This window comes from Sus scrofa, chromosome 14 (genome assembly GCF_000003025.6).
Source record: "Sus scrofa isolate TJ Tabasco breed Duroc chromosome 14, Sscrofa11.1, whole genome shotgun sequence".
NCBI classification, from domain to species: domain Eukaryota; kingdom Metazoa; phylum Chordata; class Mammalia; order Artiodactyla; family Suidae; genus Sus; species Sus scrofa.
The window spans coordinates 112,797,885-112,822,266 of NC_010456.5; the positions used below are offsets into that span (position 1 = coordinate 112,797,885).

General features: G+C 57.5%; 2 protein-coding genes across 2 annotated transcripts; both read right to left on the reverse strand.

The window, feature by feature from the left end:
- FGF8 (fibroblast growth factor 8) lies at window positions 10,331–16,341 on the reverse strand. The gene is given in 8 exon segments (XM_021073392.1): window positions 10,331–10,802; window positions 11,687–11,793; window positions 15,000–15,180; window positions 15,404–15,486; window positions 15,738–15,743; window positions 15,821–15,953; window positions 15,955–16,039; window positions 16,134–16,341. Coding segments are annotated over 8 exon segments (918 nt in total). The 5' UTR covers window positions 16,166–16,341; the 3' UTR covers window positions 10,331–10,511.
- Window positions 21,506–24,360, reverse strand: NPM3 (nucleophosmin/nucleoplasmin 3). The gene is made up of 6 exons (XM_003359343.4): window positions 23,332–24,360; window positions 22,986–23,071; window positions 22,614–22,733; window positions 22,403–22,496; window positions 21,933–22,054; window positions 21,506–21,847 (listed from the first exon to the last, which is right to left on the reverse strand). Exons 1-5 carry the CDS (start codon window positions 23,447–23,449, stop codon window positions 21,942–21,944), a joined length of 531 nt encoding a protein of 176 aa, XP_003359391.1. The 5' UTR covers window positions 23,450–24,360; the 3' UTR covers window positions 21,506–21,847; window positions 21,933–21,941.

Here is a 24,382-nt window from a genome sequence, read left to right on the forward strand (position 1 = left end):
GCAGCACCCTGGCACCTGACGGGCGCTCGATAAAGGGTAACCATGGGTATTACTCTTCCCTCCCCTCCCTTGGGGGTGCTGGCAGGCCCCCTCCCTGACCACCCAGCAGCCCCAGCAGCCCCCTGGAGTAAGTGGAAGCAGCTGGGAGGGGGCAGGGGCGGGAGGGGGCCGCTTGAGGAACTGCAGGCCGGCCCTGAGGGCCTCACAGGGGATATTGGCCCTGGCCACAGGTGCACCAATTACTCTCCCCTGGAAAGCCTGGGGGTGCACTTCCCCCCTCATTTTCCCACTCGGCGCCGCTGACCTCTGGTTCTGCAGCAGGCGGTGGCAGCTCCCCGGCACCAGTCCGCTGGCTGGTCGTTCGTCTTCAGGTTTCACGGCCTCCCCGAGGCTCCCGGTGCTTTGCAAGTTTTCCCTCCCTTTCCCAGCCGCTTCCCAGTTAGCCTGGGAGCCTCTCCGTGGCAGCTCGTGTTTCATTCCTGGGAGCTTTGTTCCGAATGGAAGTTTCTGGTTGGGATAATCCCGGGGTGTGAGTGGTCAGTGCAGGAGGAGACGGGAACCTCTCTGAGAGGCTGTGGGAACAGGCCCGCCGGTCCAGGTGCTCTGAATTGGGAGCAGGCTCGGCACCTTCCCAGAGGGGTCGAGGGGGTGGCCTGAGCCCACCCAGCCCTTCTCCTCTGGAGGGTCTTTGCCACCATCGTCCCCTCCTCCCCTGGAGGCCTGAGGAAAGCCTGCCGGGCTCCGGCCCCATCTCCCTCCTCCCCGGCCACAGGGGGTGCGTCAGGCACGAAGGGGGTCCCGACTCCTGGGCTGGCCAAAGCCGATACTGTACACATCTATTTTATGAAATATGCCTCTATATCGGTTTGACTCAGGAAATAAGGCTCTGCTGCTGACAATCTTTTGAAAACAAATAATCTAGGGCAAACCTTTCACCTTCTAGACGAGGAAATTAAGGCTCCCAAAAGAGGAATCCACAGCTATGCGTTCTCAACGCCCGTCTTCTCCGGGATGGCTTTTACGAGTTGGTGGAATACCTGGTGATAACCCACACCTGCCGTGTAGCAACCACAGGTTTGCTCGCCTGTGAACCCCACCCAGTAACATGCGGGCCACCTGAAGCAAGGACCGTGCCTGGTCCTCCTCTTGAGCTTGGGGTGCACAGGAGTTGGGGCTGAGCAGAGCTGAGCTGACCTCCGTCAGAACCTCCCCCCGTGGCAGCCTCAGAGCCAGCATGGTCTCCACGCCCAGCCACCTGCCCTCCTCCTGAGACCTCTCTCCTCGCCCAAGCCCTGCTCTTCCCCTGTCTCAGCCTTGCCCACACCTCAGCAGAGCTGACTGTCTAATGCAGCCATCTGAGTGGAAGGGAGGCTTCGGGAGTCAGGGGGTCCTCATGGCTGCTTTGCAGCAGTTGCTTCAAAGTTGGTGTAGAGGAGGAGAAGCACCCATGGATGTGTCGTGAATCAGTGGAGGCCCCGGGAAGGAAGAGGCTGTGCTGGCTCGGAGGAAAGATAAGAAGCCTCGCGTGTTGAGTCTCTGCGGCCTTGGTGCACCTCTCCCCTTGGCGACTCAGACTTCACTCTCTCCCCAGTTTGCCGTTTTGGGGGCTGGGAGAGGGCGAGCGAGGCCTCGGGGCTGAGCAGGAAGCTCACCTCCCTTGCAAGACACCAGCACCTCTGCGCCCTCATTTCTCCCAGGCCTTTGGGGCCCAGGCCTTTGACTGGCACACCTACTGGGGTGAGCGGAAGGGAGAACGGGGTCAGGCTTTGTGGATATGAAGGACTCGCCTTCTATCTCACCCAGCCTCCTGGCTACCGCGGGCCCAGGGACACAGCCTCCCTGGAGATTCTGCCTCCCGCCCGGCTCCTCCTCATGGTGCCCCTTGGATGACATCATGGTGCACCCCTGGGCTCCCAGGGCCTTAAGTCAACCGGCCCTCCCCCTCCCCCAGAGCTGTCCCCACAGCAGCCACCACATTTAAGGAACCCACGTTAGGCCACCCTGCGACAGCTTCATGCTCCCGTAAACGCGATCTGTGACGATGCTATGGGGCAGAGCACGTTCCCTGTTTTGCGCGTGAGAAAAGTGAGGCCTAGAGAGGAGTGCAGTTCACAGTCAGGGAGCCAAGGCGCCAGGACTCAGCTGAGTTCCATCTGACTCCAAAGCCTCAGCTGATTCCTGGCTGTTCCCCACGCTCTGTCTCTGAATCCCTTCTCTGACTTTGTGAGGCCTGGAGGATGGGGGGGCACTCATCAGTGTCAGCAGTCAGGGCAAATGCCAGGGGTCTTTGGGAGAAAGAGAAGGCTCCCTTTCCCTTTTTTTTTTTTTTTTTTTTTTTTTGTCTTTTTAGGGTCACACCAGGCATGTGGAAGATCCCAGGCTAGGGGTCTAATCAGAGCAGCAGCTGCTGGCCTACACCACAGCCTCAGCAATGTGAGATTGGAGCTGCGTTCTCGACCACAGTTCACGGCAGCGCCGGATCCTTAACCCACTGATCGAGGCCAGGTATCAAACCTGCATCGTCATGGATACTAGTCAGGTTCAGAACCGCTGCGCCACAATAGGAACTTCCCCTCTTGCTGTTTTTGATGAAACTATCCTCATGCAGAGGCCCGCTTCCTGGGCAGGCTCCCCAGAGGGCCGCCGCCAACACTGGACACTCCCCTCTCTCACATACTTGGGTGCACTCTGGTCTTACCCGGCTCCCCAAGGCAAAAATAACCCTTCAAGACACTGCATGCCGGAGTTCCCATCGTGGCACAGCGGAAACGAATCCTACTAGGAACCATGAGGTTGTTGGTTCGATCCCTGGCCTCGCTCAGTGGGTTAAGGATCTGGTGTTGCTGTGAGCTGTGGTGTAGGCCAGCGACTACAGTTTCTATTCAACCCCTAGCCTGGGAACCTCCATATGCCTCAGGTGGGGCCCTAAAAGGCAAAAAAGACAAAAAAAAAAAAAAAAAAAAAAAAAAGACACTGCATGCCTATGCCCTGAGCCGCCTCACTCAGCACAAACCTTTACCCTTTTGGTCACAGCTCACCTTCTCTCCAGCTTTTATCCAGAGCCCCAGCTACCAATCATGCCTTGCCTAGGAGCACCCCTAGAAGCCACCTCTCCCTCCTTGGGCTGCTAGCACCTCCTCTCGGGAACCCCATCCACACCCCACCTGACTAGGGAGCATCCAGCCTGGCTTAATGGACGTGACTGGAACTTGAGCCCAAGGTAGAGAAGTCAGCCCCAACCCTCGGAAGCCTAAGACCCAGCGTCCTACTGACCCGGCTCTCCTATCAGATCTGAGATCAGGCAGATCCTACATGGTGTATTACCCGTGATGAATGTTTTATGAGTTTGCTCTTCATTACCAAGGGCTGCGGGAGGCAGGGAGCAGGGGAGGTGCCTACAAAAAAACCCAAGGAGAGACTAGGCAGGGAAACGAGGTGGGAGGATATGAAACGGCCCGGTGTAGGTCGTGATGGAACAGGGGGATGTCTCTGTGAAGAAAGATTTAGCAAGAATTGGTGCTGTCTGTCCAACTGAAATGACTAAATGTCGGTGGCTGGAAACAGGGCGAAGTCCAAGAAGGCAAAGGTTTTGAGCCTGGGTGTCTGGGAGCTGTGTGCCTGCGGGCAGACGGAGGGACAGCTGGAATTTGGTGTTGGCCCTGGCCACTCCTACCCTTGAAAGTCACTGGCTGGTTCTTCAGGCAGTTGGCTTGGGTCTCAGGGCCCGGTGCCCTGGCTCCTTGAGGGCTGCCCTTCTGCCTCCCAGGCCCCAGGCCCCAGGCCCAGGCATCTTCTGGTCCTCTGGGCTCGAAGTAAGAGGAGGCTGCACGGTGCAGAGTTCTGTGCAGGCTTCTCCTTGCTCCCTCAAAGCAGGATCCAGGTCGACCCCTTTTTTGAGCACCTTCAGCCAGGCCCAAGCTAGAACCCATCTGCCCCTTCATGACTGGGGGCATGGCCCTAACACCAACGTGTCAGAGCTCGGGATCTCACTTGGCAGAGGATCATGCCCTGACCCTCCTCCCTGCACCATGTGCAGCCAAGAAAGGGAGAGAAAAGAAACACGGCTCCCCAAACCGACCCGGTGGCCCCAACCTGTTTCACAAACATCTGCCATCTGCCTTGTTTCATCAAGCATCTGCTAGCTAGTCGGAGGAGGCCTGCGTGAGGGTTAGCTGTGGGCTCTGCCCAGACGGACACTTAGTTCTTGAGGGTCAGCAAGAGGTCCAGGTGAGGAAGGCGGGCAACCAAAGGGACCGTATTGACAGCAGCTCCCGCCACAGTAACACGGGACTTGGGGATCCCCCAGAGTTCCTGCCAGCTCCCCATCTGCCTTGCTACCACATACTCCCATCTCCTCTGCTCTCTCTGGCTCTTAATGCCCCTTCACTCTCTCCTTTGAAATCCTCTGGTTCCTATGGAAACCCAGCAGCAGGGAAGGAAGCAGAATTTGGGGAGTTTCTGAGACATCCATGCTAAGAGGCCCTCTTAGATGCTCATTTGTCCAGGTTTTGGAGATGTTTATTGCAGTTTGAGAAAAGGAGGGTGAGCCTGGGCTGGACAGCCTTGGACTCTCTATTAGTAAACCGTGATGTCCAGATGGGCTCAGAAGGTCACCTGTCCCAGGACCATCCTCGAATCTCCCTGAGCTTCAGACATTTCCTAAATCCTGATCCAAGTCCCAGACTCAGAGAACCCCCTACCCACCTCCACTCAACAGCCTCCACGTCTTCTCTCATTTTACTAGTTGATTGCCTCGACCAGTGTTTACTGAGCACCTACTATGTGCCAGGCACTCTTCTAGGCACTGATATTCATCAATGGGTCAAGTCAACATCCCTGCTGTCTTGGGAGGAACAGGCAGACCAAAAGCAAGGAAAGAAAGAAAAAGCAAGATAATATCAGATTGCAAGAAGTGTAATAAAGAAAAGAGAACAGAGGATGACAGCGGAGATCTACATAATGAGCAGTCAGACCTCCGAAGACCTAAGGAAAAGTGTCCAAGCAAAGACAACAGCCGTGCAAAGGCGCTGAGGCAGATATGAGCCTGGTTTGAGAAGCTGGAAGGAGGTGTGGCCAGAGTGCAGCGGGTGAGAGCAAGAGGGGTCAAGACATAGAGTTAGATAGGCAGACAGGGGCCAGAGCACGTAGGGGAACTTGGAGGCCATGGAAAAAGTCTGAATTCGGCTCTAGATATGGCAAAAGTAGCATGATCAGATTTGTTTTGGAAATTCTAGCTACTGAGTACAGAAAAGATGACAGGGGATATGAGAAGAACCAGGGAGAGCAGTCAGGGCGCCAGAAAAGAGCCGATGATGACTTGGAGCGGGGAGGTGGCAGTAGATAAGCAGAGGAGTAAGTAGATGGACTAGATTTGAGGTGCATCCTGTAGGGAAAGACGGCAGGATGAGAAGGTGGGGAGGCTGAGCATCGAGGAGACCCAAGGTGAAGCCAGCAGCATCCCCCTGTCTGTTGGTTACTTCCTCTTGGCCCTGTGATGGGTCACAGGCAGGAGGGAAGGGATCCAGTAAAGCTCTAGCCTAACACCACTTAAAGCCTGGGGCTTGGAAATGGTGGCATTTTTCCTTTATCATCAGGATATCCCCCCCCCCCTTGATGTTCCTCCCCCGCCTCACAGGCCACACTTTCTCAGGATTTGCTGCTTCTCCCCTGACCCTGACCTGTCAACCTTTGGAGGACACCAAGGCTCAGGCTTGGCTCTCTCCTCTTCTCTAGCTATGCTCACTCCCTAGGAGATTCATTCCATCCCCTGGCTTAAATTGTGAGCTGAGACACTCCCAAAGTGATATCTTCACATGAGACCTCTCCCTTGAATTCCAGACTCACATACAACTGCCTACTCAACATCTCCACTTGAATATTTATTTAGTCAGCTCGGACTTAACGTGTCCAAAACTAAACTCCTACTCTTCCCCTCAAAATCTGCCCCTCCTAGAATTTTCTCCATCTAGTAAAGGGCCTCGCCATCCTTTCAGTTGCCCAAGCTAGAAACTTTGGAAACCCCTTGACTCCTTTCTTTCTCCCCAAACCAAATCCAAATCCATCCAGCACATCCTGCCGCCCCTACTTGCAAAACACATCCCCAATCCCAATCTCTTCTTACCGCCTCCAATCCCCTATTATCTCTTGCCAAGATTATGGCAAAAACTTGATAACTGGTCTCGCTTACCCCCCTGCTGTCTATTCTCAACACAGCAGCCAAAGCAATCTTGCTAAAACTTAATTCAGATCACGTTACCCTACTGCTCAAAATCCCACGAGAGTTTGCTGTCTCATTCAGGGTCAAGACTAAGGTCTTTTCAACAGCCCTACAAGACCTGCCCTCCACCACTGCCTTGTCCCTGGCTCGCCTCGGTTTCCAGCATTGTCCACACCGCCCCCCACTACCCTCACATACACACACTCCACCTGTATCCTTCACTCGGCTCCAGCCACACTGGCCTCCCTCCTCTCCCCCTGATGCAATAAGCTTCATACTCACGGGTCCCACCGGATGTGGCTCCTCCCCAGATACATCTGCACCTCGGCCAGGTGTCTGCTTGGGCATTAAGTTTTCAGTGAGGCCTCCTTTGACCCCCCCCCCCACTTAAAATGGCTATCACCCTACCCCACCTTCCACAGTCATGCCCACTCTGTCCTTTTCTGTCTGTGTCTGATAAATGATTTGTTCTACCCCACCCCCGCCCTCCTACTAGAATTGAGCTCTACAGTGACAGGCGTTTTGTCTCTTATTGCCTACTTTGTCCCCTCTACCCTGAACAGAGCCTGGCACCTACACGGCACTTAATAAATAGTGACCGAATAAAGGAGTTGGAGAAAGACCTCCAGCCCTCAAGAGGCAGCCTGAGTCTGGGAGCAAAGTCTTGCTTTCTCATCCTAGCTTCCACACTGGCTATGTGACTTTGGGCCTCAGGTTGTCTCCCAGCAGACAGTAAAGAACTCCTGAGGTCTTTTGCTGCAGCAGCTTTCTAGAATGATGCTTGGCCTAGCCTCACCTGTGGCCATTGAGCTGAGGGTCGGGGGTGCGGATGGACAGGACCGGTGGAGTGAGAGGCGAGAGCTCCCAAGCATTGTTCTAGTCAAGGCTTGGGTGGAGTCAACACGGGCTTTGAAATGAAAGGCAAGGTTGTGGCTTGGACTTGGTGGGGCTCTGGCAGCCCCAGGTGAGGGAGCAGTGGGCAAAGAGGTCCAGCCCCCCTTGCTGAGTGGGAACAAGCAGAGGCCTGGGCTCCTCCTCACGGAGCCTCAGTCCCTGGGAGGGTCTTGCAGGGTCACTGGTGTAAGAAAAGGAGGAGAGGGGAAGCAGGGAATCGGGATGAGGTGAGAACCAGGGAGCAGGAAAGACTGCAGAGGGACTTCTGCGTGGATCACCTGGACCCACACCCAGGTCCTCAGTGAGTCTTGGGAGGCCAGGCCTCCATGCACACCTCAGCCGGCCCTCGGGGCCCTCACAGCCAGCACCCACTCTGAGACGGAGCTGCAGGCCTTTTGGCTAAGGAAAGCCCGGTCCTCCTCCCTTTTCTGGGCCTTGCAACAGCTCCCTGCTTGTTTTCCCCGAAATAAATGGGCTGAGCATATTGGGCCGGCAATAACCCCTTGAAATCAGTTGTTATCACAGTTAACAACCAGTTTGGCTTCAGTTCAGGCTGTTAACTATCAAACCACTAAGTGCCGGTAATGATTGATTCTTGGCCAGTTGCAGCTTGAGTGGGCTGTAAAACCCCATTAGCGAGGGCTCTGCGGAGGCAGCAACGCAAAGATAAACAAGGTGGTGGGTGCTCTGGCCCAGCCCGGTCCCACTGCCCTGGGTCCTTGGCCTGTGGACCTGCTGGGAGTCAACCCCTTCCCAAAGCCTCAGGCCACCTGAAGGACCAGATCGCCACCCTCCTGTCCACTTCTACTCCCCTATCAGTCATCCCTTCCTTCTCCGGGAAGCAGCTCCAGCTCGCTGGACAGCCCACCTCTTCTCCCTCATCACAACCAAGGCACAGGTCCACCCCACCACCCTGGAGACTCAGGCCCCAGGTAGAGCCTGGGGGCTTCAGGGTAGCTTTGGCCTAGCCAGTGGCCAGCCTTGGGCCAGCCTGGCCTCACTTTGTGGCCAGGATCACAGGCAAGGAGAGCCTGACATTCCATCCACCCCCCCTGACTCCCTCCTACACTGTGGTTTCCCCCAGGAATTGCTCTCAAACAAATGAAATGTGGGTAATTACTGGGCTGGGGGCTGGACAGGCGGCCGTGCAGATGAAAGCGTTTCCTGGACGGTCTCTTCATTTGCATGGCATCAGAAGCTGCTCAGAAGGTGTGACTTTTCCCACAGTGAGACCCCAGCTCCTTGCACAATAAAGCCAGGCTGCTCACCCAGAATTAATTAAAGGGGGAGGGGAGGGGATGGAGCAGAAGTGGAGGCACTAAGAGCTGGGGGAGCTGGAAGAGAGAAGTCTAGAGCCCCCTCCCCACATCCCCGGTATCCACACACCAAAAGAAACCTGCTCTATCCAGGCCCTGTACCCCCACCAGGCTAGAAGACACACATGGTACCCCAGCCTCTCTATGCCAAGGCTTTCCATTGAGCCATGGGATTCCCGGTCTACCTGGATGGCCTGAGCCTGGGACTTGTGACTGCAATTGTGGGAGGCCCACGTGGTTGGGAAGACTGGGATTGCCCTCCACCCACAGCAGGTACCAAAGAACAGAGGCCCAGCAGGAAGAGGTTTCTGGATTGGTCCAGTAACTGGGCTGTGGGACAGCCCAAAGGCAGCAGCAGAAACAACCAGAATGAGAGGCCTCAGTTCTGACGACTGGGCCAGCTCTGCCCTCAGGAGACCTGCTGCCGCTGAGTGTGGGCTCTCTTCGGGGTGGTGTGACACCAGTCTCAGCAGTCCCCCTCCAAGCACACACTCCTCCACCCACTACAGGCCAGTCTCTGTGTCCACACCATGAAGGACCTGCCCTTCCACTGCCAGAGGGCGACCTGGTCTTCCCTTCTCCAGAGCAATCTTTCCACCTGCTGCTTCTCCTCCTGGCCAGAGTTTGAGTGCTGCTTTCGGCCCATGAGCTTCCCTTCCTGGCCAATGCCAGTTCCTCTCCCTCTAGGCCCGGTTTCCCCAAGGTCAGCAGTCTCCCTAGACCACAATCCCCTGAACTCTTTTGCAACACCTGAGCTCAGCACCTTCTGCTCACAGCTTTCCAACCAGATCTCCCATAGTTAACACTTGTTCCATGTCACAATTGTCAACACCAGCTTTGGCAGGCCCCCCCTGCAACATACCCCCACCCTGGACCCTGGCAGCTGCTCTCTTCTTTCATTTTCTGGAGCCTGATACTCAGAAAGAACTAGCTCTGGCATCTCCAATCTGTCTCCTGCACAGGCTGGGCACACACAGAAAGGTCCTTGGTAAAGGCCCCATGGAATCCTTGATTACAGCTCCAGTCCTAGCAAAGTCATCGTTTCTGGCCCAGAGGAAGCCTGGGGAAGTGTTAGCAGCAGCGTGTCTGAGAGGTCCCAGGACCAGCTAAGAGTTTCTTCTTGCCCCTTTCCCTGCTTCTGTCCTCCTGGGACAACCCCTGCAGCGACAGTGTGGGGCCCGTGGGCAGGTGCCACTCCTTAGGTGGAAGAGAGGCTGGAGTCCGAGCTGGTGCCTGATTTGCTGCATCTCCCAGCCACCTGCCAGCTGGGGCAGTGCAGGGGGAGGGCGCTGACCTTGGCAGGACTCACTCTCCAACACACATTTTTAAAACACCAGTTAAAGAAATATTTGGGGCATTTAATAGCAACTATTGAAGTTCCCGTCATGGCGCAGCGAAAACGAATCTGACTGGGAACCATGAGATTGCGGGTTCAATACCTGGCCTCGTTCAGTGGGTTAAGGATCCCGCGTTGCTGTGAGCTGTGGTGTAGGTCGAAGATGCGGCTCAGATCTGGCGTTGCTGTGGCTCTGGCGTGGCCTGGGGCTGCAGCTCCAATTCAACCCCTAGCCTGGGAACTTCCATATGCCGCGGGTGTGGCCCTAAAAAGGACCTCCCAAAAAAGCAACTACTACACAACCACCCTCCACTGACAGGCACGTCTGAAAGACCTGACCTAAAATCCGGGCTCTTTCCTCCCTGCCCCCACCGGGGGGTGCAGTGGAGCCCCCGGCGGCCTAGCCCGCCTGTCCTGCCGGCCCAGCAGCGGCCGGCGTCTCAGGAGCGCCTCTGCGGGCCTAGAAAAGGCCCCCCACCCGCAAGAAACCCCCGCCGGAATCCAGTCTGGGCCACTCACCAGCCTTCCTGAGAGTTAAGAAGTCAGACACCACAGCCAAGTGGAATACAAAAATAGAGCCTCTCTTTTGTTTAAAAAAACAACAACGACAAAAAACCCAACAGCAAACAATTATCGACAACGGGAGCCGGGCTCCCCCAGCTCCTCCCCGGCCTTCAGCAGCGCAGACCTCTTGCGGCAGAGCCGAGCTCGCCGGCGCGGGGAGCGGCGCGGAGGGGCCGGGCAGGGCCTATCGGGGCTCGGGGGCCCAAGTCCTCTGGCTGCCGCGCAGGCTGCGCGTGAAGGGCGGGTAGTTGAGGAACTCGAAGCGCAGGCTCTGCTCGGTGGTGTGGTGGCCGCGGGGCAGCCGCTTCATGAAGTGGACCTCGCGCTGGTGCTGCCGCGTCTTGGAGCCCTTACGGGGCCGGCCCTTGCGCGTGAAGGCCATGTACCAGCCCTCGTACTTGGCGTTCTGCAGGGCTGTGTAGTTGTTCTCCAGCACGATCTCCGTAAACACGCAATCCTTGCCTTTGCCGTTGCTCTGCAGGTAGCGGGGCGGGGAAGGTGGGGTGGGGTGGGGGGGTTGCAGACACGGTGTCACCGGGCTCTGTCCGGAGCCCTCCCCCGCCCCATCAGAGGCAGAGGGCAGGTGGCCCCGGACAGCAGGTGGGCACCCCGGCAGATGGCAGGGTGGGCAGCCCCCACCCCCTGCCCGGGCACCCGCTCTCTAATCCCTCACAACCCGCAGCCCACCCGGCAACTTCCTGTCCTCCCGGGCAGCAGTGACACATGGCTGTCTACTGAGGCGCTGGGCCCCAACACAGAGAGGCAGAGAGGGGGCCCAGCCCCTGCCCGCCCTGGCCTCCCGCCCACCAGTCTGGCCCAAGCTGCTAGCACCCGATCCCCCACCTGCCCCCTCAGCCCCTCAGGATGCCTGCCCGCAGCCCCAGGGCCACCACCCTATGGGGGAGGGAAGGCCAGCCAAAGGATGCTGAGCTCCCAGCCCCTGAAGCCCAGGAAGCGGGGGAGCTCGAGGCTGGAGAGGAGCCGTGACTAATGGGGCCATTTCAGAGCTCGGCCGAGGGGCTGGGCCTGCGGCTTACTGAACATTCCAAATGCTGGTACCATGTAATTGGACATAATAGCAAAGCAATTTGGCGATTTGTTAAAAAGATATATGGAATTTACCGACACCCCCCCAAGCCCCTTCCCTAGCCTTCCTTCTTCCTCCTTTGCCTTCATAGCTTTTCATGTCACAAGCAGTTTCTTCCTCCTTCACCTCCCCCACCCACCCCACCTAATCATTAGGGAACCCCAAGGTGGCCCTCTGTCTCTCTGCCCACCTTGTTGGGATCCTGGAAGAGCGCAGCCAGCCCAGCCTGCTCCCCAGGCTCCAGTCCCACCCCCTGCCTTCTGGGACCTCACCTTGGCAATCAGCTTCCCCTTCTTGTTCATGCAGATGTAGAGGCCCGTTTCAGCTCCTCGGACTCGAACCCGGCTCCCAAAGGTATCTGTCTCCACAATGAGCTTTGCTGTCAGGGAAGGTGGAAGGATGGTCACTGGCAGCTTCCAGACCCCTTCATGCTCCACGTCCTCACCCCAGCTGGCCCATCCCAGAAGCAACTGCTCCAAGTGTCAGGAACCCAAGATGTGGGCTCCAGCCCCAGCCCAGCTAATAATATGCTGTGTAACCCTGGGAAGGATCAAGGCCCTTTCTGGGCCGCAGGCCCCAAACTTGGGTTCAACAAGGGAGACGGATGAGATCATGGTGTATGAACTGGATTCTGTAGAGGAGTCTTGAAGCCATCAAATTGAAAAAGACCCTCTTTTAAAACTAGACAGTAATGACTTTTATGTTAAGTAAAATTTAATTTGATCAGGATTCTACCGCTAATTGAAAGTTCTCTGAGGATTCTTCCAACACAAAATATTATCTGCACATGCCTCGCAGATCATTACAAATATCTGAAGTGCACCGGTGCCCTCCACTGAGGCCCAACATAAAAGCACTCTCTTGTTTCTGGTACCTCGGGTTCTAACCCCCACCGCCACCCCTGCTCCGAGGAGAAGGTGATAGAGATGAGACGGCTCTCGGCTCTCTGTATACACACGGCCCATAGCTGCTGCTTTCCCGGAACCTAAAACACCACCTGGGGGGATGCTATCTCTTCCCCCTACGCCTTCCAGGCACCCCAGCCCCCAGCCCCAGTGTTGAGAAATCAACAACTCAACAGTCTTTCCTCTTTCACCCTCGGGTAGTGCTGGGCTTCTTACCCCCGCTAACTGAACACTTTCTGTGGGTGAGGAGGAGAGAGAAAATCAGGTGTGTTTGCCTTGCACTCTGAGAGCCAGAGACAAGGAGCTGAATTCTGTGCCTTCCTCCCCCTGCCCTCTCCCCTTACCCGGCCAGCTTGCCACAGAGGCCCTGGTCCCTGTCTAATCTCTGCACAACTCCTCCCTTTGAGGCTGTCACCAAGTAGGGAGTGGGGACCAACTGAGCTATTTGGGATGGGACATAAGAGGCTGGGTCTCCTGCCCTCCCTACTGCAGGGCCCTGCCTTTTCCTTCCTTGAGAAAGAAGTCCGGGGACTCCCAGGGCTGCCTCCCAGCCTGTGCGGACAAGATGGCCCCTTCTCTGTCCCTGAATCTAATGTGGGCAGGGGGTGGAGTGGGCGGACACAGGTCAGCAGCAAGGCAGCCCTCACTGCCCAGCCTGTGACTACCTGCCCCCCTTCACAGAAGCACAGAGCTGGGACCCATTAGCCAAGTTCCCAGTCTGGCTCCAACTCAACCAGGAAAATGCAGCTGTCACCTCCCCTCCCTCCCACCTCCTTTTGGACCCAGCCAGTCTGCTCATCCCTCTCCTGCTCTGCCTTCCAGAGCAAGGAGTGGCTACTCTTAAGGGCCAGGAAGGACACTGACTGGAGAAGAAGTGGAGGATCCCATTCTGAGGACTCTGGCCAAACAGGACAGACAGGGATGAATGAGTCCCCTCTGTCCCTTCCTGGGGCCCATAAGGAAGCAAGTGGGACTTCTCTACTGTCTCCCCCGGACTCACCCTGTCCTGGCTATACACCCTAAGCCTCTGCTCTTGGGCCTTCCAGCTCCTGTGCCTGCCCCCCCAGGCCTTGCAAGCCTCCTAGTCTTGGAAGGAGAGGAGTGGGCATCCGACCTCTGCCGTCTGGGGACGAATTCCCCCATGAGCAACTTAGCCTCTTCTTCCCTCCCCAGAACCAAGGATGCTGGACCATTTGCTCCAATGGAGCAAACCCAGGAGGAGCCAAGCATTCGTGCCCTTTCCTTGGAAGCTGAGAAGGGCTGAAAGCAGCCAGTCTGGAGGGACAAAGGGATGGTAGGTTGGCCCTGCCAGCCCAGCGGGGGAGCTGGGCCACCGGGCAGGCCGCCCCCCCCCCCCCCCCCACCGCGAGAGCCCCCACTTTCCTTCCTGGATGGATCTGGGGAGCTGGGGCCGCAGTTTACAGCGGCTTTCCCGACCGGGCTTTTGGAAAGCTTAACATTTTCAAACCTATTCTTCCACCCCAGTGACAGATTTATCCCAGGAAAATTATGTCTCCTTCTCCAGCTTTGAAGGGAAGTCAGCTACGTCGATGCAGAAAAAATGCAGCGAGACATACTCGATCCCCCAAACTGGCTCGAGAAGAGGAGAAAGTATTCAGGAAATGTTAAAAAAGGTGAAAGTAAGAAGAGTTTTAATCGCTCTGCCAGACGCGGGGGTCTCTCCAGAGATTCATAGAGAACAATCTTGAACCTCTTTTTTAACATTTACAGACTTGCAACTCCTTTCAAACTCCACATCTGAAAAAAAGGCTCGTTCTTTTTCTGTTTTATATCATTCTTCATTTTTCTTCTTAGCTCTTAAAATGCCTCACCTTTTTATTACATTTTAATAGAGTCTTCCCCTCTCCTTTCATGCTTGTTTAACTTGGTCATTATTTAAAGGTTTTTAAACTCACAATAATCGCTCTCTAAAAACAACACCAGCCGCCCAGAGGGCTTGCTTTTCTCTTGGTACATCCAGGACTCTGGAAATTGGCCTTGTTTCAAGGCAGGAATATTGAATGTTTTAGAAATCAATCAGTCCTCAGCCTCTCAGCCCTGCAGTAGCTCCCTGTACTCACCACCCCACTGGGAGCCGGGAGCCCCCTCTCTGACCGACTGCCTGGGTTCCTGGACAAGTGGAGCGGGGAGCGCCCCTTTCCTACAGCCTAGTCCCTGTGTGTGTAATCGACCCTCCTGATCAAAGTATTGAAAGGTTCCCAACACCACCCCCCGGCTAGCTGAGAGAGCGGAGGGGCTTTCTCTCTCTTCGCTCTCCCACTCTCCTTTTGTGGGCCCTGGCGACATATCCTCTTTCAAGAGCTTCCCTTCGACCTGGGCCCCCTCCCCCTGAACCCTCTGCCTCCACCTGCAGTGGGAAGGAGGATGGAAGGGGGAGGTGGAAAGGGAGATTCCTGGACTCATTCATCTGCTGGGCAGGGAAGGGGCACCTGTGGGCCGAGGACTCCCCGAGGTCCCTTTCCCAGACCTCTCTTCTCCAGCTGCCCCCCCCCCCAGATGCTTCTCCCCCTTAACTCCTTCTCTTCTGAGCTGGGGACCATGCAGGCCTCTGGCCAGCACAAGGACTGGTGGGTCCGGTCACAGCAGGCCAGCGGGGGGGGGGGTAGGGGGGCATGTTCCACAGGGTCCCTTTACCCCACCACAGTGCAGCCCGCCTTACCGAAGGGGTCCCCATCTTCTGCCATGGCGTTGATGCGCTTGTTGGCCAGGACCTGCACGTGCTTCCCGCTGGTGCGACTGTAGAGTTGGTAGGTCCGGATGAGGCGGCGGCTGAGCTGATCCGTCACCAGGCTCTGCTCCCTCACATGCTGTGTAAAATTAGGTGAGGACTGAACAGTTACCTTTAGGAAATTGAAAAATACACAATACGCCATTATAATGCTACTCTGCCCAGGGGCCCAAGTGGCCCCCATCACCCCGGCGCCCCCCTCCAACGCCCCAGGCAGCCGGCAGGGGCTGGGGTCCCCCCAACATGCCAGCTCAGGCCACCACCCCCACCCAGGAAAGTCGGAGAGACCCAGCCTAGCACGGATGAGCCCGGGATGGGGAAGGATCTGGACCCACCTGTTGGGAAACACCCTGGGACTCCCGGCCAGCTCGGAACAGGGAAGCGAGCTCCCTGCCCAGCGCAGGCCCCCCGCCCGGGCCTTCCTAGAAGAGCAGGGCGCTTTTAAGTCGGGAGGCAGCGCTGCCTGACCCCTGACATTTATAAAGACAAATTCACGGAGCAAATGTTGAGAGCGCAGAGGGCCCAGGCACCTGATCTTTCGACCAGACCCGCCGCAAGTCTCCCCGGAGAGCCGCGGAGAGGGTCCCCGAGGCAGGCACCGGCCTTCTGACAACGAACGCCCCTGTCCTCGGCGGCCGGGTGTGGCTGCCCGCAGAGTTCCCCATCCACCCACACCTGGCTGGGAGGCGTGGGAGACAGCGCGGCACGCCGAGACCTTGGGTTCTAGCCTCGCCACTCACTGGCTGTGTGACCTGGGGCAGGCGCTACCTCTCTGTTCCCTAGCTCCCTCCTGGGGGTCGTTCAGGGCTGCATTTCTAAGGTGCCTTCCAGCCCGCCGCGCGGCCGCAGGGTCGATCCTCGTACCCCCTTCCTGACCTTGCCCCCGGGCGTCCCCCGCCGGCCCCGGCTCCCACCTCCGCGCAGCGCGCCTTACCTGGGCTTGGAGGCAGAGAACCAGCAAGTGCAACAGCCTGTGGGAGACAAAAGCGGGCGGGGAGAGAGGGGCGCGGGGTGAGCGGCGGGCCGGCGGGCGCGCGGCCGGGGGCGCGGGGCGGCGGTACTCACAGGCAGCTCAGCGCCGAGCGGGGACTGCCCATGGCGCGCGGCCGGGGAGCACGCACAGCCCCGGCGGGATCACGCCGGCGCGCGGGCGGCCGCGGACAGACAAGCCGGGGGCGGCGGCGGCCCAGGAAGGCGCGAGGGAGGGAGCCCGGCTGATCCCGACGCGGCTCCGCGAGTCCCGGGGAATATCGAGCTCGCCGCGCCGCGCCGAGTGCCTCTGCGCCGCTGCCGGAGCCGGTGGCCGCTGGCTGCTCAGGAGCGGGAGCGGGCGGGAGGGTAACGGGCCGGCAAGGGGGTGGGTAGGTGGGAAGGGAGGGGGAGGGGTGGGGCGGGGGGCGCCGCACCGGGCGCGAGGGGGGAGCGCGGGGCGGGCGGCCGGAGCCCGCAGCCCCCGGCTGGGAGCGGGGGCCGGGACGCAGCCCGCGGCGGGGGCGGGGCGGCCCGGGGCGGGGCGGCCGGCGGGTCTGGGATTGGGGGTCTGGGCGAGGGGAGGGGTCTGGGGACCGGCTGGAGGGGCGTGGGCGGCCGGTGTGGGCGCCTCCCCCCATCCCCGGCCTGTCCCCTGGCGCGCTCTTGGGGTCCGGGAGCGGGGTATAGGGGGGCGCCTCGGGTCGCCCGCTCGGAGGAGTCCCGAGACCCTTAGCTGGGGCTTCCTGGACCGCCGGTGCGCCAGAGTCCGAAGGTGCGGGGTCTCCACCGTGGGGCCGGGGCTGCTTACGCCTCAGGTTATACGCGGGTCTCTGAGCCACCTACTGTGTGCTTCGCCTGGGACTGCAGCCTGCAAGTGGCCGCTAACAGTGGAATGAAAGGCTGTGCGATCATCTCTCCAGCAGTGCGTGCGTGTACGACGGGGACCCGCCTCCACCCCCGTGTTTCTGCTCAGTACCCCGCCTTGCCGGTCCCTCCTGTTTCACTCAGTCTCCAAGAAGGCCCTGAGATGGAGAAACATCTCCTTTCCCCCCTCCCGCCCCCATTATCATCATCGCCCCTGCCCCCACCCCCCCCCGCAGCCTGAAGCTTGAGAACAACCACAGCCACCTATGTGGGAGAGCCCAGAGGTCCTTGGCAAGACCCACAGTCACTGCTGCCCCCCCCACGACCCAAAGCAGCAGGCAGAGGGGGCAAAAATAACTACACTTAACTGCTTTTCCTGGGGAAGACTTAGATCCAGGTAGCCTAGACTTTCCCTCTCAGAGTCTCATTATTGATGCATTTACACACCTACTATGTACTAGACAGACCGGTGCTTTGTGTCAACTGTGGGGGAGGGAAAGTATCAAAGGAGGTAGGGAGTTAGGCAGCTTAGACAAGCCCTTCCCAGCCCCTCATTGCTTCTCTCCAGGGGCTTCTGGGAACCCTGAGCCATGGTATTTCGTTCAGAACAGCCTGGGTGGACAGAGGTGCCTTGGGACAGATCCTTTTGAGCAGCAGGTGGAGCCACTGAGGTCTTGCTCAAGACCTTCCCTGCCCCACTAACACCGCCCCCCATGTCCGTGGGGATTGTGCTGGAGGGGTTAGGGTGGTCCAGGAATCCACTAGGCCAGCAGAGCTGAGTTCTGCCTATCTCCCCTTTGTGCCCCATCTCTGTGCCCCATCTTTCCCACCCCCAGCCATCATGCTAACACTGAGCAAGGTCTATGTGGGAAAAGATTCAGAAGACTTGTCCCAAGATCTCATCCCTCCTCAGAGAAGTTGACTTCCTGAGCCCACCCATTACCCACCTCCAGGAGTCTGTTCCCTCGGCTGGCTCATGCCACACAAACCTCCAGGCAAGGACCATGTCTGACTAGCCCAGAAGTTGCAGCTCAGGGCAGAGAGTTGGGCAGGGTTGCTCTACAATTAGTATTTGGTGAATAATGGAGCTGGCTGAGCATTTTTTCCTCAGTGCACTGGGGCCTCCCCAGGAAGATTTGCCTTTACCGCCCTCCCAGTAAATACAAATCACAAGCACCACCATTTATTAAGCACTTGTATTTGATAAAGACTGGGTTTATACCATCTCCTCTTAACCCCACCGGGAGGGGGGCTCCCTGAGGGAAGACAGAGGAGTTGGGCTCCAGTGCCCACAGCCTAGGCCAGCACCTTTCCTTCCTTTGCATTCCTCTGTCTTAGAGGTCACCAGCCACTTGTTGAGTGTCCACCTCCCCAGCTGCACTGCTTCCAGTAGGCAAGACACTTACCATCTTAACCTCATGCCCTGCACATAATAGGCCTTGGAAAATGTTTATTTATATGCATCAATAAATAAATGAGTGGGGAGATGCAGAGCAGAGGGTGGCAAGGGCCTTCTCCTTACCAGGGACCTAGTCCTCTGAAAATAGTCCAAGACCAGCAGGAAGCAGGACCCAGGGCATCCAGCCCATCCTTAGCATGCATAGATCTGGAGTCGCAACCTGAGTCACTCCTGGCACCTGCCCCTCCCTGGAGTGGGAGTGGAGGCCAGAGCACCTGGCTCAGACAAGGGTCCAACCCTGGCTTGGAGTCCCTGGGAGGTTCCAAAGGCCCTGGGCAGAATCTCAATGATCCTAATCCACCCTCTTCCCTCTCCCCCAGAGGTGGGCCATCCAGGGGCCTGAAAGTGTGAAGGTCAGAATTTAAGTCCTACCCCTTAACCTCTACCAAGGGACCTGTACAGGACCAGAATTCTTTACGGTTGGAGAACTTCCCGCAACTGGACCTTTGCCAGTTTGGAGGGCTTCTTCTTGTTTCCGCCAAAGTCCCTGTCTCTAGATGGAGCAGAGGGGTGGCAATAGGGACACCCCTGCATCAGGCACTGGGTACTGCCAGGGCACACCCCGATGAGTGACAGATGCAAATATGCCATGGAGCCCCAGCAGGTCGCCCTCTCTTCCCTTGCTCTCTTACTCGCCTCCCGGCCAGCTTGCTCTTTCCTTTATCTTATCAAAGCCCCGTAATTACAATTGCTATTTTGTTTCCTCGAGTCTGCAATCAGAGCTCCCTGGCCCTGATGAGGGAGCGCCTGTCAACCTGATCGCTGAGTGACAGCCGGGGCCACCTTTCTCGGCCGCCCCCACAATCCGCAAACACAAACACACAACACACACACACACACACACACACACAGTCCATTGCCTTCTGCAAACACAAACACACACTTCTCGCCAACACAAACAGCCCCTCTCCCCAAACACACTGCCGCAGGGACCCAAACACACACCTTCAGCCTCCTTCCAAATGCATCCGTCGCGCACCCCCTGCCCCCAGCCCGGCCCACCTCGGGCCCCTCAAATCCACAGCAGCCGCCGGCGGGGGCCGCCTAGACTGCCCCTCGCTCCAGCGCGCGCCTTCTGTACCCGGCGTTCAAAGCGCCGCGGACCCTCCGCCGACCGTTCAAATGCAAATCGCCGAGACTGTGTTAAGTACTTTGGGCCGGGTCTGGGTGTCGTCCTCCTTCATCCCCTTAAATACAAGCCTGAGCGTCCTCCAGCAGTCTGCAAACCCGGCTCTGTGCTCTGAGCCCAAAGTGAATTGACAACGCTCCTACTGTGCTCTGAAGGGGGACATTAAGAGGGATCGAGGAGAGGTGAGGGCGGCGAGGGAGAAAAAACAATTCCCAGCTCTGTCCACGGGGCGCCCCGTCGGGCCGAGAAACTCCTGGACCAAGCAGATGTGGATTGGGCCCCTACCGCGGGCCGGAGCGCGCTGGGCGTCTGCCGGGGCCACGCGAGAACCAGGCAAGAAACCAGCCGCGGCTTTACAATGAGCGATCAGTGCCCTCGCGGGGGGTAAATATTGGGGCGGGGCCACACGGAGGAGGTAGGTGAGTTGGCTGGGAAGGCTTCCCCTGAGAACTGGCATTTCGCTGCACTCAGCCAGGCTCCCGCACCTCCAACCAAGCACGTGCCATGGACTTTGTAGGAGGAGGAGGAAGGAAAGGGCTTTTAATAGGAGCCCTTCCAGCGAATGAATGTACGAATGAAGGAAGTCAGCCTTAGTGAATTATTCCCCCGCCGTCCGCCTAAACTTCGGCGCCAAGACCACTCGCGGGGCGTGTATGCAGGCCCCTGCACCGCGGCGTAAGCTTAGAACCCCTAGAAAGGCGGCTTGGGAAGCCGCGAGGCCGCAAGCGGTTTCAGCCTCACCCACCAGAGGGCGCCAGCTCCACCTTCCCCCACTACCTCCCGAGCCTGTGCTGCGGGGAGGTGAACGGATCTCGTCGTGGCTGCCCACTCCACCGCGGTTCCTGGTGAAAGCCCTTCCAGAAAGTCCTCCTGAACGCAGGAGTCCCCGCAACACAGAAAGAGATCATCTTCCTTTATCCTCAACTTGAGGAAAAAGTAAGGTTTAAAAATTGGAGCTGTTTGCCCCTCACCAAAGGGAGGCGGGAAACTCCCTCCAGGGACAGGTTGAAGAGAGTGCTTTTTTCCGTGTTGTGGGAACGCTCTCTCCAAAGTTTGCCTCACCTACCCCAATACTGGCCTCTTCAGGTTATCTAAGGACCCCTCCCACTTGTTCACTCATGTGCCAGGGAGGGTGTGGGAAGGAGTGGGCCTGGCGGGCCAGGCACTGTTCTCTGTCCATCCTCAGCATGTCTGGCCCCAGGCTGTCTCAGGAGGTAACCCTTTGTTTGTTTGTTTGTGGGGCAATGAGACACCCTCCTCCCCCACCCATCAACACAGCTGAACTGCTGACCTCGGACTTGGTCACATACATACTCATGCTCACACCAGGTTCATCCCTTTCTCTTTCCTGGCACATCGGCAGCCAAGCCTCAGAACCACCTGGTTTCAGGCACCAGAGATCCCCAGACCAGGCGGTGGGATCAGGGGCAGGAACCCCTTAGCCCGGGAGGCTGAATCTCAGGGGCTCCCCTCTGCCCCCATATGCCAGGCCACCCGGATTCTGGTTTCCCTGTCACCCAATCTGGTCAGCTCCCTCCATCTGGCCCCTGGAATCAGGTTTCTAAGGGCCCAGGCTGGCTCGGAGACGGCCTGCACGGCTGGAAGGAGGAGCAAAGACTGGCCTCTGCTCTATCCCTCGCAGGCCCTCTCAGAGCCTGAGCCCTCATGGGGCTAGGGATGCACATTCCTTGGGCTGCTTAAGCTCCCTTATCTGCCCCCTGCCCATCAGCCTGAGTGCTGACAGAGGCCCAGACCCCTTGTTTGGATGCTGATAACCTCCTGGGATGGCCCTCCCCCACCTTTAGGGACCAGAAATGGGCTTGGTGCTGGGAGGTCCTCTTCTAGGAAGGCAGCTGGGGCCCAGGCCTGGGCTGGTCCCAGGGCCCTGGGGATAGCAAAATCCCACATTTCCTCACACCCCCCTCCACAGCCACCCTTTGTGCTGCCACAGTGCCACCTGGTGGTCCCTAGGGGAATGCCACCCTAGCAGGGAAAGAAGCCACACAAATAAGCTGCAAAAAAACTCCATACCACTTTATTTCAAACTTTATCCAAAAATGTAAAAAATGTTAAAAATGTGTAGTCCTGAGCTTCAGATGCTGACCTCCAACCTCACAGGCAAATGGGGAGAGAGAGTCAGGACAAGTTCAGAGTTCCTTCCAGTGCTGGAAGAAAGTAAAGCTCCAGGTGTGGTACAAGACTAGAACATCAAGGCCCTATGGAGAATGGGACTCCCTCTGTCCTAGCACCAAACCAGGACCCCATCCGCCCTATCCCACCCCACCCCTCTGGTACAACATTCTTGAAACTTGCACAGGAACCTGGTGCATGGCAGGTGGCAGGCTGCTAGCTGACCTGAAGAGAGCAAACAAGGGGTCAGCATCTAGGCCCACATCTGCTCCTCCTGTCCCCTCCCAGACCCTGCTCCCCCACAACTCACCAGGGAGGGTTAGAGCCTGCCCCCCTGCTTCTTAGCAGGTCGGATGGGGCACAACTCAGCTTCTTCCTCCTCACTCCCCTCTTCTTCACTCTCCTCCTCAGAAACGTCATTGCTCATAGTAACTGGTACACACACAAGCAGTTAAGGAAGGGAGAGAAGTTAAAGCCACACCCCCTTCACACTATGTCATTTATTCATGCCCTGTGGCTTGCAGGGACCCTGACCCTCCAGAGTTTATGGTCTAGCTGGAAAAAAACCTAATACTTAGCTAGACTATAAAGAGCCAAAGGAGTACACACCACTGGAGCTGGAGAAGTTGGGACAGGTTCCATGAAGGAGAAGGGCTTGAGTAGGACAGAAAATGGAAGGCACAGCATACAAGGTCTGTATGGGAACTGCACTGGGAGATATGGGTGGGGTGGGTCAAGAGTTCTGACAGAGAATCCACTAGAGGCAAAGAAAACTCTCACCAATCTGGTGCCGCCCAGTAATCCGCACAGGGCCAGAGCCTGACTTCAGGCGGAAGGTTACAGGTGGTTGGAGCTGGAAGTCATCCAAACTGAGCTGGAAGGAAGAGAAAGATGAAGGCCTAGGCCACTCCTGGTCCACCCATCTTGTGAGGAGTCCTTAAGTCCTCAATTCCTACCTCCCAACCTCCCGAGGTATGGCCAGAACACTTACCATGGGTTGGCAGGACAACTTGAGGTTGGCCACAGGGACTGCAATCTCCTGGTGGTCACGGTTCCGGGCCACGACTTCTACCACGTTACACTCATCTTTGGCCCCCTCAGTGAGGCAGAGCTGGGAAAGGTACATAGGGCCTCGGAGTCTCCCCATGTGAGGGTGAACACCACAAATGGGGGCATCTACCCTGGAACTTGCCCAGCCTCAGAGGTCCCTGGATCACCTGGCCAAGGGAGTCTCCCCAAAGGGGGATAGGCAGCAGAGGAAGTGACTCGCAATAAATGGGACAAGGAGGAGAGACGCGCGGGTAGAGGCCCACGGGTGACCTGCTCGGGTCCTATTCACCACCACGCCTTCCCCGCCCCTTACCATGGTCAAAGCCAGCACGTGATCTGCATCATCCTCTTCCTCTACCTTGAAGGTGAAAGAGCGACTGTGGCCGGAGAGCTCGCAGCCTGGAAGAGATATAGCACAGTGAGCATGTGGCGGCGGCTCACGTGCAGCCCAGGACTGACCTATTCACAGGCCCACTTCTCAGGTCCACGTGGAGCCCCCCCTTGCACGAAGAGGACAGGGGCCTGGCCTCCCCTTCCGCTCCAGCGGCCGCGTGCGAGGCCCCCTGAGTCCCCACCCACGTCGCGCACGCATCTGCATTTCTGTTCCCCAGCCCTGCCTGTGACCCAGTAACACCCCCAGCCCCTCCTTTTCTGAATACCGAAGAAAAAACTGTCCATAGTGACCGGGGTAGGGACTCGCAGACTGCCGGCACCCCCGGCCCGGCAGCGGCTCTCCTGATTCAAGAAACCCAAGGCAGCAGCGGCGCCGGTGGCCATGCTGCTAGTGCCGGCTGAGGCTCCGCCTCCGACACGTACAAAGCCCGAGCCTCGCGGCGGCTCCGGCCCCACCTATTAAAGGAGAAGCACTCTGGGCAGGGGGCCATTGCCCAGTTTGGCTCAGGAGCCTCAGACCTGTTGATTGAGACCGCACGGAGATGGTAACATCGCAAAACATGCACTTGGGATTCGTGTTAACGTCCTTGCTCACTTCCACGTCCAAGACTCTCAGGGAGCGGCTCCTGCCTCCATTTTCTCTAGTTCCACAACCCAACCCAAGGTGAGCTTTCGTTGGTGTATGTAAAATGTAAATTTTTCCAGTTCCCCTAGGAAAGGCGAGATATAGTGCAGCCTTTTCCTTATAATAGCAAATGTGCTCAGATTTGCCTTTCCTCCAAAGGAACTGAGGAGCCTGACAGAAGACCTAGTGTTATTCAAGCCACTCCATCCACTCCTGGATATGGTTCCTGCTCTAATTGATTTTGCAGTTCACTATCCAGAAGCAAGGCAATCTGATAGTGATTGCCTGTCTTCACTGAACTTCAAATGCTGGCTGCCTGCTGGTGCTTGCTAGCAGCTCAAGCGTGGGACTGGCAAAGGCATGCTAGTCCCAGAACATCTTTCTGCCTTGGACTCCTGTCTCATAATTTGGGCTCTGCCTCCAGCTTTCACCTTTTGACCAAACAATCAGGCACTTGTGTTCCTTACTCTGCTTGGTGGCAAGAACTCAAACTAGCTGTGTTGATTCGCACCCAGGTTATAATTTTGGCAAGAAGGTGGCTTGGCCAAGTAGTAGGCCACTTTCCTTTTACCTTGCCTTGAGGAAAATCTGGACTGATTCAATCCTTGCCCTTACTCAGTGGGTTGCCCTGAGCTGTTGTAGGTTGCAGACGTGGCTCGGATCCCACATTGCTGTGGCTGTGGCCTAGGCTG